General features: G+C 36.7%; 1 protein-coding gene across 1 annotated transcript in view; it reads right to left on the reverse strand.

Moving 5' to 3' along the window:
• CNGB3 (cyclic nucleotide gated channel subunit beta 3) overlaps positions 1-16,992 on the reverse strand; it is a 128,231-nt gene that overhangs the window by 34,686 nt on the left and 76,553 nt on the right. The window contains exons 11-13 of the mRNA XM_006727116.3: positions 11,379-11,520; positions 6,519-6,678; positions 5,184-5,281 (exon numbers count right to left, since the gene is read on the reverse strand). Of these exons, the coding sequence (XP_006727179.1) occupies positions 5,184-5,281; positions 6,519-6,678; positions 11,379-11,520 (400 nt within the window). The remainder of the gene's footprint in view (positions 1-5,183; positions 5,282-6,518; positions 6,679-11,378; positions 11,521-16,992) is intronic.

Genomic DNA, 16,992 nt, shown 5'->3' on the forward strand with positions numbered 1-16,992 from the left:
TTCATGGGATATTGTTCATATTATAATTTATAATACTCCAGCATTATATTACTTTTGCTAAAGCATTACAACAGTCATTGTTCCACTAATATATAAACAAATTTCACAAGGCTAAGAGGAAAGGAAAATAAGCTGGACACCTGGGTGGCTCAGTCGGTTAAGTGTCTGCCTTCGGCTCAGGTCATGATCCCAGGGTCCTGGGATCGAGTCCCACATGGGGCTCCCTGCTCAGCAGGGAGCCTGCTTCTCCCTCTGCCTGCCACTCCCCCTGCTTGTGCTCTTTCTGTCTCTCTCTCTCTGACAAATAAATAAATAAAATCTTTAAAAAAAAAAGGAAAGGAAAATAAGCACAGTGTGTTTTTTGCAGTTTTTATTTATTTTTATTTTTAAATTTTTAATAAAGATTTCTTCATTTATTTTTTAGAGACAGTGTGTGTGTGCACGAGTGGTGGGGAGGGGCAGAGCGAGAGGGAGGGAGAGAATCTCAAGCAGATTCCCTGCTGAGCATGGAGCCCAACACAGGTCTTGACGCCACGACCCATGAGATTATGACCTGGGCCAAAACCAAGAGTTGGATGCTCAACTGCTCAACTGACTGAGCCACCCAGATGTACCCCTTCCTTTTTTTTTTTTTTTAAGATGTATTCATTTATTTTTTAGAGAGAGAGCAGTTTCAGTTTTTTAAAAAATTTGAATATAATACAAAATTAAAGGAAAAGATATATGCCTTTGAAAAAACTGAAGCAAAGTTATTTAGCTTAGAATCATTCTCTGGTCCTGCATTGCAAACAACTTCTACTACATCTGTATCCATTCTCAAATTTACAAGATGGAGAAAAGTCCTTGAAAAATTTTTGACTGGAAGAATGAAGGGGGGGAAATCGGAGGGGGAGATGAACCATGAGAGAGAATGGACTCTGAAAAACAAACTGAGGGTTCTAGAGGGGAGGGGGGTGGAAGGATGGGTTAGCCTGGTGATGGGTAATAAAGAGGGCACGTTCTGCATGGAGCACTGGGTGTTATGCACAAACAATGAATCATGGAACACTACATCAAAAACTAATGATGTAATGTAAACCTAAAAGATTCTTTAGGGCATCTTAAAATACATCTTTGTAAGTTAAATGATTTTCAATTACCTTTTATTTCCCCTAATCCTGAAGATCGGAAAGACACAAAACATGCTTGCCAGCCTCCAATCTTGGTGCCAGATCTCTCTCTGTTTTTTCTCTGTCTCTCTCTCTCTCTTCCTGTCAGCCTGCCTTGTAAAGATATGGAAGATTCATTTTCAGGAAGAATTCAAGATATGGAGGTTTTCGACAGTTGACAGTCTCCCTTCGTTACCCTTGGATATTCTGGTCTATTCAGTGTAGTTCCATTTCTTGTCTTTGTAAAACTGAAATCTACACTGAATTTCCTCCTTTCCAGGTTCCTTCGTTTATAGAATTGGGCCCACACTACATAACCTGGCTTCAACTGACCTTTCTAGATTCGTCTTTGGTTATCACCCCATGCTCTGGTTACAAAGAACTTCTTCTCATCCTGTGAACAGGTTATAATTTCCCAAACTTGTAAGGATAAGTTATAAGAAGGCTCCTGCTCAGGAGCCCCTACCTTCTCACCCTGTAGACTCCTAAGCATCCTTTGGGCACACATCAAATATCCTCTCCATTGTGCATTCAGCCTGACTGCACAGGTGACACTCTGTGAATGTGTGTAACTGATTCAGAAGCAACAGGTAATTGGGTATAATTTATGAGGTAGGGGTGTAGGATCACTAGTTAGCCTATTTTCTCCTTAAGAAAAATAACAAATTTATATAATCTACTAAGACTGCCTTCACAAAAATAAAATTAGAAAGATTCCATACCTACTTATTTTCTACTTCATTTAGCTTTAGAAAAAGATAACTTTTTTTTATTTAATAGAAATATAAATGGAAATGGGTTCTATCTGGAAGAAAATGTATTTTTAATGGAAATGTTAAAAAATAATGAATCTAAGTTTATGAACAGCATTAACAAGATGTGAAGATTTAACCTTTTTTCTCAATCAGATGTTGCTGACTTTATGGATTTAAAAAAATATATGTAAAAGCAAAGAAAAAAACTCTGAGACTAAAAACTGATAACTTCCCAAATTAGAGATAATCCCATAAAAGTCAGTGGTATATAAGTTAAAGCTTTTTTTTTTTTTTTAAAGAGAGCCAATTGTTAGTTACTCTTAGTTAAGCTAGTCATTAAGGTATAGAGAGTTTTATAACATTTTTAAAATACTGTGAAAATAATTTAGCTTTGTGGCTTTCACTCCCCATTAGAAGCAATCATTGATTTGATTTGTATTATCATAAAATAATTTTATTTATGAGATCATCCTTTTACTAGGGTGCCTGGGTGGTTCTGTCAGTTAAGCTAAGCATCTGACTTTGGCTCGGTCTGGGGTCCTGGGATCAAGCCCAGAGCCCCGCATTGCATCGGACTCTCTGCTTAGTGGGGAGCCTGCTTTTCCCTCTCCCTCTGCCCCTCCCCCAGTTCATGCTCTCTCTTGCTCACTCTTTCTCTCAAATAAATAAATAAAACCTTTTTAAAAAAATAAATAAAATCTTAAAAAAATCATCCTTTTACTATTTCCTTGGTCCACTATTCAACTCCTAACTCTTATTCCCTTGGCTTATCTACCTTGCAAAATTCTTACAACTGGTTATTTGCAATGTGATATGTTGTTGAAATAATCAAGAAAGCCAAATTATGTTAAAATTTAGGGCATTGTTCAGAATTTGAGGTCAGCAAAAAAGTCCAGGTAAAAAACTTGTTATAAAACTAACTATGGCTCTTTTTATATTTGTAATATTTCAATTTTAGACATAAATTTGGAACTTTTATGCTGTAGAAATTAATCTTGACTTTGCTTATTGTTTAAAATATTCAGTTATTTTTAAGTTTTGTAATCTAATACATTTTAAACAGTTTCTTTTTACTTTGTGTCATCTGCCAATTTGAGGATCACATAGTTCATATCTTCATCAAAATCTGGTTATATCAAGAAAAGAGTCCTAGGATACTGACCTAACCCTAGTATTCTATGGAGCCAGGGGTGAACCTAACACTGGAAATGACTCTGCCCAACCATTTTACCATACAGCTTCGGCTTCTTCATCTTGTCTCCAACGGTGTTGATTATGTATTTTCAAGGCATATCTTAAAGCTGTCTGGATTACATCTTCTTTTCTGCCTTCACTTTCATCCTAGAGGATCACATCTAGTCCCATGACTTAAAATATATCAGTGTATTAATATGCCCAAATTTATTACTCCAGCTTGGACATCTCCCCTGAACTTAGATTTATTCATCAAACTGCCTACATGGCATTTCATCTGGAGGTCTAACTCCCACTTCAAGTGAACCTATCCAAAAACAGAGTCTGTTTCTCTCCCCCTCATCCTATACTTACTCTAAAACTTCTTATTTTGCAAATGGTATCTTTGTTCTTCCTGTTCCTCAGGCTTAAATCCATGGAGTCAGCTTTGATTCCTTTCTCTCTTTCTCTCTCCCTTCACATAATCAACAAGAACTTTGGCCTCTTTCTTTTAAATATATCCAATATTTGGCCACTTCTTAACAATTCTGCTCCTATTACTCTGGGTCTGGTCATGATCATCTCTTCCATGGATGGTTGCAGTAACCACTATTTGGTCTCCCCAATGTTCACATTTGCTTCCGTGGTCTATTCTCCACATTATAGGAGGGATGATCCCTTCAAACTGATCTTAAATAAGTCATCTTCTGCTCCACACCCAGCATGGAGCCCAGTATGGTGCTTGAACTCACAACCCTGAGATCAAGACCTGAGCTGATATCAAGAGTCAGACACTTAACCGACTGAGACACCCAGGTGTCCCAGCCTCCTTTCCTCTCTTTTTTTAAAAATTTATTTTAGAGAGAGAGAGCACATGCGTGAGCAGGAGTAGGGGCAGAGGATGAGGGAGAGGGACAAGCAGACTCCAAGCTGAGTGCAGAGCCTGACACAGGGCTTGATCCCACGACTCTGTGATTAAGACCCGAGCTGAAATCAAGAGTTAGAAGCTCAACTGGCTGAGCCACCCTATTGCCCCAGACTCCCTTTCTTTTACTGTCTTCTGACTATTTTGCTTCCCATCACTCTACCTTTGCTTCAGCTATTCTGTCTTCTTTAGGATGTTCCCGACTCAGGGCTTCATCTTGTCTATCCTCCTATAATACTGCCCTTCTGCCCAAATCTCCCTTCCTTTCCCCAATATCTGCATGGCTCACTTCCTTGCCTTTTGCAGTTCTTTGCTTAAATACTCAGTTGCATTTCATTAGAGTAGCCTTTTTTGACCAGTACCATTCTCATCCTCTGTAGCCTGTTCAATTTTGTTCATGGCATTATCACCTCCAAACATGTTTCACATTTATTTTTCATCCCTCTCTTTTGGGATTTAAGCTCTATGTGTGCAAGTATTTGTTTTCAACTGTTGTATTCCCAGTGGCTAAAATGACGCCTGAAATATAGTAGGAACTTAAATATCTATTAAATGAACAGAATGAACAGATAATGAAATAGATTAGTGTGTGTAGTGAATGCTACACACGGAATTAAATGTTAATGAGAAAAACATGCAGTACAATGCATTAAGAAGAAGTGCAAGGGTGTAAAATTAAAAACATTCAAAAAGTAAAAAATTTATGTTATGCACTTTTTCTAAAAAAAAAAAGACTCTAAATTTGAATTTGGCCATCTAAAAACTCTAAATCCAAAACGTTAGTAATAGAAGACATGGTTAGTCACAATTCTCTGATTGTCCGGCCAATCCAGAGCTAATTTGGGGTTTGTCACGCATTGCCAAGGTACATTCGTAAATGGGAAATTGTGTGCATAGTAGCAAAGACATAAAGCTGTAGAGCTTAATTATATTTAAATTAATTCAAGAAGAGCCTGAAGAACTCTTTTCTGACACCAATTAGGAGAGAGTGGATTCTAAAGAACAAGTCATCTGCTGAAGAGAGACCCACAGTTTATTTGACTCTAACTCCACATAAATTCTAGGTTGTTGATTTTGTTAAAACATAAGGCAATAAAAATAATAACTGCCATATATAGCAAGAGCTTAGACTTTATGGAGAAATTGATATGGTGTTTTTGTATTCATTGTAAAAGCACTCGCCTTGAACAACTCGACTTTGCTGATGATGCTGAAGTTCACATCCACTGTGAGGGCTAATTGCATGGTGACAGGCAGGGTACAGAGCAGATTGGACTCATCTTTGCAAAGACAAACACATGAACCCAGAAGCAGAATAATTAATAAAAAAATCAGCAAAGTATAAGAAAAATTTTAAAAATTGAGGAAACAAAGTGCCAACTCTTTTTATAAATAGCTGCATCAAATTCTATACTTTTATTACTTCTATTGGACATACATATGTATCACAATCACACTATCACTTTCATGGAGAAAAGTATTTTAACTATTGATGACATAATAGTTCTGAATAGTTTCAGGACATTGTGTTTACTGAAACTTTAGATGTAAAGTTTAGTGATCATGAGACAATGGCTAGTGAACAACCTGATGGAAAAAGGATCTAGTTCTTGTCTTTTGAGTCTGTGGATTCCAGCTCTAACATCCTGGGGATGGCAAGTTATAATGAGTACCATGTGGCATTTGAAAGCTTACTGAGCTCTGTCACTATCTTATTTGACCCGCCTGACAAACCTAAGGGTAAGTGTTCTCAATCCTGCTTTGCAGAAAGAAGAAAACAAAAAAAAAGAACTGAAGTTCAGAGAGGTTGTAAGTGACTTGTTCAATTGTGTATAATTGGTAGATGGCTCAGCTGGGAATGGAATCTAAGAAGAAATGTGTTGAGTAAATTCAAATTATTGTTATTTACTTGCTTATTAACTCAATGAAGAATGTGAATACATTAAAGATTTTTTTGTATGTGAATTTAATGATGGGCCTTAAGGCTGATAAAATGTTCCATAAACAAACCTGTCTATTCTTAGTCTCTAGTATGGTACAAATTTCTGAGAGTTGATTATTTTTGATGTTTTCTTACAACAATTTAGAAAAAAAAAAGAATTGATATAGCCTTATTTTGATTCCAATATTGATTCTAAATATGAAAGTCCTTCATATAAAAACATAATTCCTTGTTTCCAAGGGCTGTTTGTCCTTAGTTCCCTCCTAAACCAAGGAGTTGGAGCAGTATCTACAGTTAGAGAGAAGGAAGGAACCTGTTGCTGCTCCTTTTGCTGTTCTTCCTCACTTGCCATGTCCTCAGGAATAGCTGTGGATGCTTTTCCAGGATTTGTAACTGGTAAGTTATGTCTGGATATGTAGGAAAAAGTCTCATGGTATTAAACTGATACTCTAAAAATCATTCAGTTGTTTTCCAATCTTTTGTTGAAATCCAATTAGTCTCAGCTTCTAACTTATAGAACTTGCATTATATGGACATGCTATACAGGGATTTAGTTGGTAATTTGCCTTGCTTACCTAGCATTCTTTGAGAGTTCCATGTATATTCATACCAAGTCCATACCCGATTCTGCACACTTTTAGGAATGGAATAAGTGTTCATGTAGGAAATGGTCTGATCCATGCTGATTCGGAAGTAGTTCTGATTGGCTGTAGCTGCCCCAATTACATCTTGCATCTAAAACCACAAATATGGTCACTCCACACTCGGCAGACGAACTGCAAGAGTTACTAAAAGCCCAGTTGAATTAAGAGTTTTTATGAGATACATTCCACTCTAATGCACTACTTGATTTTTAACATGCTGATATTGAGCCTTAATTTCAACCATTTACATAAATCATATCCTCCCTCTGAACCCATAAGGACAATAGGACCTGTCTTACTTACCATGTGAAGTTTTTGTGAGGATTGTGACTGCACACAATCTTCTTTGCAAATGTGTGTATAACTGCAAAGATGTTAGTTGATATTTTTAAAATTATACAGCTTGTGCTTATTCAAGGGATGTACAAAGAGTTGAGCAATTACCTGGCAGAATGTCTAGTCCATTTTTTTGAGTCTCACTTTGAAAGCATCCTTCATAGATTATCCAGTGTGGCTGGCTATATAGACTCAATTCATCATGAAATTGCAACCTCTGTACTTCCCTTTGTGTTGTTTAGACAGATAAAATCAAATCTCATCATGCTTAAGGCACAGTATTCAGCAGAAGTTGAAATGTGCTGAAATTACTGAAGCATCATCCACTGCTGTGACAATACTTAAGGAACTGTCAGGTTTTAGTTCTTGGATGTTTATAACTCAGCCATAAAAACCCACTCTAGGTTAAAAGCTGATCTTTAAGGTCTCAGCACAAAAAAGATATATAGCTTGACTCTTCCTCTCACATAGAGGGAAGCAAGTGGTTGTAAATTTGCTTTGACTGTGGGTTTATAATACAGAGGAAAACCAGGGTCTCACTTTTACATTCTTGAGACTTTGCTCATTCATTCTAGTAGCTGGGCCTTTTCTGCTTATAGAAAAATTACTCATTCTTTGAGGTCTACCTCAAATGACTCTTTTATTGTGGTGCCTTCCTCAGTTTATATTTTTAGAGTCAATAGGTTTTTCTTCTTATCAAAAGTATCTGCTGAGGAGCTATGCAGATAGTCAAACTGGATACATCTATTTCAGTCCCTGACTTACTCCTTGGGGCTATTCCAAATATCCTTCAACAACCTCAGTTACTAGATTTCCTTTTTACAAGCCATTCTTGACAGATGGAAAACGTTACCAAGTCACCTAAGGCCATGAGAATTGGAATATTAGGGGTTGGGTTGGGAGATTTAATAGAGCTTTAAATTGGGAGCCAAGGATAATTAAGAGCATTATTGATCAACGTTGAGGGCCCAGAAATTATAGTGACAGTAATCTGAACGGTTTATGTGCTATCTTTCAGCAATACTGTGTTTTGGTTTTGGTAGCGTTGGTGAAGAAGACATGTGTTCCATGATGTGTTCAAGATTAGGGGGAGAAAATGTCAGTCTCTATGAGTTGTATCAGAGAATAGAATATTGTAATTAAAATGTGATGATCAGGTCCAGGGTGTAGTACTTGGTGTGGTTGTATGTGGGGATTTTGAATAAGTGGAGATTGTGTCCCAGTCCCTCTTTTGTTTTTAACTGTTTTCCTCAGCATCTTGTATTCACTATGAGAGATTAAGGCATAAATCTGTATCTCCTGTCTCATTCTTTTTCTGCAGTAGGGATGGGGGGGAGGCTCTAGTACGACATTTTTAGTGGCTTGATATTCCTTTTTGTTCCTGTTGGAACCTCAAATTCAATGTAAAGGAAGATGTGATGTGGTGTGTAAAGCAACACTTCTCAAACTTTCATGTGCATATAAATCACCTGAAGGTCTTGTTAAATTGCAGATTATAACTCCATAGTTCTGAGGTGAGGCCTGAAATCTGAATTTCCCAAGTGACTCTTCTGCTGTTAGTACAAAGACTACATTCGGAGTAACAAGAAAATTGAACAGGAGCTAGATATAATTTTTTAATCTTGTAAATATTACCTTGGACATAATAAGTGCTAAGTACATGCTAAATTTTACTATTACTATCAATATTATATGGCCATATCATACAACTGTGAATTATCATGTAGGAATTAGGGATGCCTCTTAATTTCTTTAAACTAGAGTTGCCTCATCTATAAAAGTGAGACAGCATTGAAGGGGATGTGGCTACCTCACACAGATTTTATGAGAAACTATGGAATAATAAGATTTTTGCTATTTATGTTCAAATTAATCGCATTTCTCTCTAAACCAGTTTTCCATTTTCAATCATTGTTGATGCAATGATTAAGCCATTAAGATTATGATATTTATACTTACAGTTTTTAACTGCTTGTGTGTTCTTCCCAAACCTAAATATTTTCTAGAGTTTCCTTTACAATCTCTCTCTCTACTCTGTTACCATGTTCAGGCTGGAGTTGCCATATCCCTCTATATCTCTTTAACCATATTTTTAAATTTTCTGTATTTTGATGCTTTGATATCTGGTACTATCTCTCTCAGAGTTAGCTAATTCCTAGAGATAGCAAACAACTCTACTGGGAGTGCACCTTTCATAGGCAAAGTAACAATCCAGAGGCCATACTCCCAACATCCTTCTTTATTGGACTCTCATATTCCAGGCTACTATCCACTTGATCCACTCCAAAGCCAAGTACCAGCCAACCAGCCAAGAGACAGCCCCTACACCCCAGAACCTGCTAAAATTATCCAAACTAGCCAATCCTAAATCTGCTTACCCTGCTTCACCTGTTCCTTACCCTGGTGCTTCCCCATGTGCCCCCTTGGCATGTTGTGACCCTTCTTTCTGGGTCTGTTTGTATAACAAACTATCTTTTTTTAAATTTTATTTTATTATGTTATATTAGTCACCATACATTAGTTTGGTGTAGTGTTACAACATACATTAGTTTTTGATGTAGTGTTCCATGATTCATTGTTTGCATATAACACCCAGTGCTCCATGAAATATGTGCCCTCCTTAATACCATCACCGGGCTAACACATCCCCCCACCCCCTCCCCTCTAAAACACTCAGTTTGTTTCTCAAAGTTCATAGTCTCTCATGGTTTGTCTCCCCCTCTGATTGCCCCCCCTTCATTTTTCCCTTCCTACTATCTTTTTTTTTTTTTTAACATATAATTCATTATTTGTTTCAGAAGTACAGGTCTGTGATTCATCAGTCTTACACAATTCACAGTGCTCACCATAACACATACCCTCCCCAATGTCCATCACCCAGCCACCTCATCCCTCCCACTCCCCATCACTCCAGCAACCCTCAGTTTGTTTCCTGAGATTAAGAGTCTCTTATGGTTTGTCTCCCTCTCTGGTTTCATCTTGTTTCATTTTTCCCCCCCTTCCCCTATGATCCTCTGTTTTGTTTCTCAAATTCCTCATATCAGTGAGATCATATGATACTTGTCTTTCTCTGATCCCATGACCCTGAGATCAGGACCTTGAGATCACGACCCTGAGATCATGACCCCAGCCAAAATAAAAAGTTGGATGCTCAACCAACTGAGTTACCCATAATAAAACCTACTTTTAAAGACAGTATCACTTCCTCCAATTCATATTATATTTTGATTAATCTTCCTGAATCTCTTCTTTGTTCAAAATTCCCCGTTGGCTGACTTCCCGTTGCCGTTAAGATAAAGTTCAACATCTTTAACATTCAGAGCCCTTAAAATATTTTGTCCTTAGGTATATCTCTAACCTATTTATAAGCACTCTTCACTCTAGCCATTCTCTATTTCCTCAAACACAATTGTGTTTTATCATTGCCATCTTTCACATACTGTTTCTGATTGATTGGACTGTCTATAACTACTGAATCCTATCTGTTTTTTTAAGATGTTGCAAATACATTCTTCTGGGAAACTTCCCTATTCTGAACTAATATAGAGCTTTCAAACTTTCCTTTGGTACTTACCATGGATAGCAGACCCTGATATTCATGGATGTAGGATTTGAGTTCTGACTATTTGTGGTCAGCTTCAAATGTTATAAAAATAGTTTTTATTGCTAACTTTTGTTAAAGCATGGGATTTATTCATACCACAGTGAGTGTGGTGAGAACTAATGACTTATCTAGTGGGAACAGTCATTTTGTGATTTTGCCTAACTCTTTACCCAGGATACAAATCTCAACATGACTTTTTTGTTCTCAAACATATGGTATGTGAAGTACCTTCCAAGGAAGTATACCTTCTAAGAATGCTATGCTATCCAGATTTTTATTACTTATGAATCTGGGAATCCACAAAGATATTGGGCTCTATGCCTTGCAAATGCCAACTATCTTTCAACAGTTATTTGCGATTGTTTTACTTTCTTACTAGACTGTGATTCCTTGAGAATAAGGACAAAGAGATGCCATAATAAACATTTATGAACCAATGACTTATTAATTAAAATGATCTAGATGGCATTTGTTAGCCTCTGGTTTAAGTGACCTCTGAATTTGATTTTAATCTAGGGACTTTATGACAATATTTGAAGTTTAATTAAAGAAGGGAGATTTTAAAGGTTTTTTAGGAAATTCCAAGAAGTCAATTTAGAAACTTGACTTTCTCTGAGTCCAACCTGACACTCATTGTGGATAGGTCTTCTGATAGATTTAACAGTTTAAAAATTGAAAGGCAAAGTTGACTCATTCACATCTTCCTCCAATTCATTAAAATATATGAATGTTAGTATAAAAAAAAGAAAGCACTAGATGGATTTTGATTTTTCTTCTGTAAATTTATAAAGACTTATTAGGCTTTCAAAAATAGTAGCATTATGTAGCTAGGGATTCACATCTCCATTTACCTGACCAATTAAGCTGGAGAACACAAAAACTCCAGAAAAAAAATTCAACATTTGAAAAGCAATTTCAAATGACGTTTGTGGTTCTGGAAGACCCCCGATGGTAATTAAAGTTCGAACGGCCCAGTAATAACATCTCAGATACCTGTGAAAAGAAAATACATACATTTTGCTTTTTATTATTACATTAAAATACGACTATGCTTGGGAGTATAGATTACCACTAAATTATAACACATTTCCTCCTAATCATGATTTTCTTTCTATAGGAAACATTAGCAAATACCATGTGTACTAACATAAACTTTTTTTTAAAAAGATTTTATTTATTTATTTGACAGAGAGGGACACAGCGAGAGAGGGAACACAAGTGAGGGAGCTGAGCAGGGAGCCTGCTGTGGGGCTAGATCCCAGGACTCTGGGATCATGACCTGAGCTGAAGGCAGATGCTTAACGACTGAGCCACCCGGGTGCCCCTAACATAAACTTCTTGATAAATATTGTGAAATGACTAAATAATTAGCCCTGCGGAGGGTGTTTATTAGCTATTCTGCTTATCTCTTGCTGCAAAACAAACCACCCCAAATTTAGTGGTGGTATAAAACAACTATTTTATTAGGACTCATAAATTTGTGGGTTGGGTATTTGTGTAAAGCCCAGCAGAGATGGCTCATCAATGCTCTGTGATGAGTAGACCCTCAGCCTGGGTGACTTTAATGACTGAAGATAGTTGGGCAGACTGATTGAGGCCAAGTATCTGGGGCCTTGATTCTGTTGACTGGGTTCTTCTGTTTTACACATTATGTCTGTTTGGAATGCCCAAGGTGTCTTCTTCTCTCACATGTCTGAGCCTCGGCTGGAATGGTTAGAATGGCTGGGGCTCTCTGGGTATCCTCTTTTCAAGCAGCCCCTCAATACGACTAGCTTGAGCTTCTTCATAGCATGGCAGTCTCAGGGTAGATGGGCTTCTTACATGGTGGCTATAGTAGCACAGAGAGTAGCTCTAAGGTTTCTTATAACTTAGAAGTTCCATAATGTCTTAATCTTTTGTCACAGAGTTGAGGGAAAGGATAGCAGTACTTTTTACAGAATCCTTACAATGAGAGGAGCAGCAAAGAATTTGGGGGCATCTTTAAACTACCACACTAGTGATTTGTGAGATAAGGGTATTTATAAAGATTGAAGAGCCTTTATAGTTTAGATACAGTTGTTTTTACTGATAGAAAATAGAGCAGATATATTCCTCCTCTCTCTTTTCTACCCACACTTATTAAATTATTGAATATATAACCATAACAGAGAGAGGGACATACTGACCTCAATCTTAAAAGGGAGATTTATCTTGGGTATAATAGGTAATTTATCTAGAAATTTAGTATTGAAGAAAATCGGGTATAATAACAATATACTTGATTAATATAATAATCAAATTTAGAAATATACTTGATAAAGATTCTGTACTTAACTTGAACAACTGCAAGTGCAGAGACTGGGATCATTATAGCCCAGATAGGAAGTGAATTAGAAACCAAGGCAGAAGAAAATATTATGGTAAAGATTAGGACAGAACGTGTAAGATTGACTTAGCTACATTTGGTTAAGGGTTTCATAGAGTCCATAGTGAGGTGGGAATGAAGGTTGGTATTACAAACTTATTGTACATTTATTGTAATTTTTGAGCATGATTAGGCATACTACTTGATATATTTCATATAGCTCTGATAACATGGTCTGAATCAGGCATTCCCACTGAATCCTTAAAGAAAAATTTGCTGTATATACACAATATCTCCACATATTGTTGCAAGGAGGCATTGGATTTAGTGGGTTCCAACTAGCAATTCTAGTTTCTAGGGTAGACACAGAAAAGCAGTACTTTTTACAGAACTCTGGCCCTAGTTTGGTTTTATTTCTTGTCTAGGTATGCCACATAAATACTTGCACTTCAAGTAATTGTGTATTAGTCTTTGAACAAGGGTGGTCTTTTTCTTGTGAAAAAGTTTACAGTTTTCAGATCCTCAAACAGTAGGGAGTTGGAGGTTTACAAAGAATCAAACTGCAGTTAAGTCAATATTCAAAAGCAGATCTAGAAAGAAATCACTCATTTTGAAATTCAATAACTTGTGAAGGACATGAGGTTTTTTTTTTTTTTTAACCTGATGGATATAGGAACAGAAAAATAATTAACTCTTTGGGAAGGTTTGAAACCACTGTGCCAAGAGAATAAAAATATTACCACTCTGTAATTTTTTCCAGCAGATTTCTTTGGACTTGCTAATATTATAGTGAACTGGGTGTCAAAGAGAACCACCTTGAAGAAGTATAGAATTAATTTTATGGATTGCACTTTAACTTTTCAAATTCCAATTTATAATTTCCTATTACCTGATTTAGTTTGGTCACAGGCCTAGGACCTGTGGGTCTCTTTAAATTAAGGAAATATATTGAACCCAATACTACCCAAGAGTGGGACAGGGACTAGATTCTCTCCCTACATGGCCAACTCCATTACAAATGTTGGAATTAGTGTCCCCTTCAAAGTCACTGCAGTGTTAGCAGGAACAAATATGAGTTACTTTCTCTCATTTTCTTATTTATGGATGTTAGAAAATAACAATCAAATGTGAAACATAGGCATTGATCTTTTGAATCTGAAGGGTTAGCCTTGAACTATTTTTTTGTGTACAAAATAGTCTGCTATGTTAATTGAAAGTTTTCTGCCCTAATGCTTTGAGGTTTATTTTTGGATCTCTTCTCAGTCATGTCTTATACACTCAGACATGCACAACCAAAGATAAGATTTGTAATTTAATTAGATGGCATCTTATTGATTTTTCTAGGATTAGCTTAATTAGTCAAGTGTGTCCACCTCTAATATTAACATGCTAGGCAGATAGATCTTTTCAAGGAGATTCTATCTGGCTGATTTAATACATGAAGTATCTAACAGGCTGTATATATACAGTTCCAAGTTAGAGCAGTAAGGCGGAATTTGACATAAAACCATAAAAAACATTTAGTGTGAAAACAGAAATTCTTCTGTGAAACAAACATGACATGAAACTTCCCCCCAACATTTTGTTATAAAAATAGAATTGAAAAAATTTTATAGTGAACACCCACCTTTTATAGTGAACACCTAGATTCTACTATGAACATTTTATTCTACCTACTTTGTCACATATCCCTCCAATTTTCCATTCAGCAATCCATCTTATTTTTTCTTTTCTTTTCCTTCTTATTTTTTGGATGCATTTCAAAGTAATTTGCAGACAGTAAGTCTCTTCCTTCTAAGCACAGTGCTTCAGAATAAATATATTAACCAGAGTTCAATATTCGTATAGAGTTATTTTTTTTATTTTTTTATTTTATTATTTTTTTAATAAAGATTATTTATTTATTTATTTATTTGAAAGAGAGAATGAGCTAGAGAGAGCATGAGGGGGGGAGGGTCAGAGGGAGAAGCAGACTCCCTGCTGAGCAGGGAGCCCGATGTGGGACTCGATCCTGGGACTCCAGGATCATGACCTGAGCCGAAGGCAGTCGCTTAACCAACTGAGCCACCCAGGCGTCCAGAGTTATTTTTTTTTAAAGATTTTATTTATTTTTTTGACAGAGAGAGAGAGACAGCGAGAGCCGGAACATGATCGGGGGAGTGGGAGAGGGAGAAGGAGGCTCCCCGCTAAGCAGGGAGAGCCCAATGTGGGGCTCAATCCCAGGACCCTGGGATCATGACCTGAGCCAAAGGCAGACACTTAACGACTGAGCCTCCCAGGAGCCCCTGTATAGAGTTATTTCTAAATTTTGAAAATACAATAAAAGCACAAATCTTAAGTATATTATTTGATGAATTTTGACAAATGTATATATCTGTGTAACCCAAACACTTATCTAGATAGAGAACATTTCCTTCTCTCTAGAAATTTCCCTCATTGCTTTTCCCGGAGGCAAACACTCTTCTAATGTTTTCTACCAGAGATGAGTTTTGCCTGTTTTAGAATTTCACATAAATGAAATCATACCATATGTACACTTTTCTGTAAAATGTCTTTCATACAGAATAATTATTTTGAAATTTATTCATGTTGTTGTGTATATCAACAGTTCTTGCCTTTTTATTGCTGAGTAGAATCCATTGCATGAATATAGCACAGTTTGTTTATTCTCCTATGTATGAACACCTAGGCTGTCTTGAGTTTTTGGTTGTTATGAATAAACATTCTTGAATGTACTTACATAAGTTTTTAATGGACATGTGTTTTTATTTTTCTTGGGTAAATATTTAGGCTTGAATTTTTGTTTGTAAAGTACATGTTTTTTTTTCTTCAAGTTTTTATTTAAATTCCATTTAGTTAACGTATAGTGAAAATTAGTTTCAGGTGTAGAATATAGTGATTTATCACTTACATACAACATGTAAGTTGTATGTTTAATTGTAAAAGAAACTGTCAGATCTTTTCCTAAAATGGTTGTCATTTTGCATTCCCTCCAACAATGTATGAGAGTTCCAGTTGCTTCATGTTCCTACCCTAACACTTGATATTTTCAGTCTTTTTAATTTTCAGCCATTGTGGTGGATGTATAGTGGGACATGCAACTTTTAAAAGTATCTAATTTAATACTTTGTGTGTGGACCTTCTTAACTACTGCTATCCACCTTAGTCCCACATTTCTATAAATTTATCACTGGAGGTACTTGGTATGAGGGAGAATGGTCTCAGTAGAAGGTAAGTTCCACAAAGACAGGTATTTATGGACCTAGCACAATAAGAGTTTATAGTATTTGTTGAATGAGGGACGCCTGGGTGTCTCAGTCAGTTAAGCGTCTGCCTTTGGCTCAAGTCATGATCCCAGGGTCCTGGGATCGAGTCCCGCATTGGGCTCCCTGCTCCATGGGGAGCCTGCTTCTCCCTCTGCCTCTGCCTCTCTCTGTCTCTCATGAATAAATAAGTAAAATCTTTAAAAAAATTTGTTGAATGATATGAAAGAATAAGTGAATGGTTATGCATACCTAGACTTATTGATATAAGAACATAGGAAGACTGCATCTGGCGCGAGCCAAGCTACTCATGCTGTTTGACAAAGTCCAAGTATGGGGGACGAGCCTGAAAACAGGAGACTCCACAGCTGGCTCCTGCTATTCGCTTTCATTTTGTTTATGGCAATCTTTATAATTGTGGGAATATTTCTGGGCTGGCTCCTGCTATTCTCTTTCATTTTGCTTATGGCAATCTTTATAATTGTGGGAATATTTCTGGGTTTTCATGATAAAGTGACTACTCATCTTAGTTACGCCTATCTAAGCAATCATGAAACTAACTCCACGAAGAATTAGTTTCTATAGAACAAAATAACAAGACGGTCACGCTCTGTCTAGCACCTTTCTCTTTGCGTACTGTTTCTTAGTTTTAGCGAAAGCCAATAAGCAGAAATCAATAAAGGTCATGTTAATCATTACAAAGGAAAAATGAAAGAAGGCTATGGCTGTAATCCAGAAAATGATCTAAGATTTGGAAAAACAAAAGTATCCTAACATATAAATAAAGTTCCTCTGAGGCTGTCAGGAGGAGATGCTTGCAACCTGATCCTGTGTCTCCTCATTCGCCGACGCCGTCCT

Source organism: Leptonychotes weddellii, chromosome 4 (genome assembly GCF_054177405.1).
Source record: "Leptonychotes weddellii isolate Sample4059 chromosome 4, ASM5417740v2, whole genome shotgun sequence".
In the NCBI taxonomy this organism is placed as follows: Eukaryota; Metazoa; Chordata; class Mammalia; order Carnivora; family Phocidae; genus Leptonychotes; species Leptonychotes weddellii.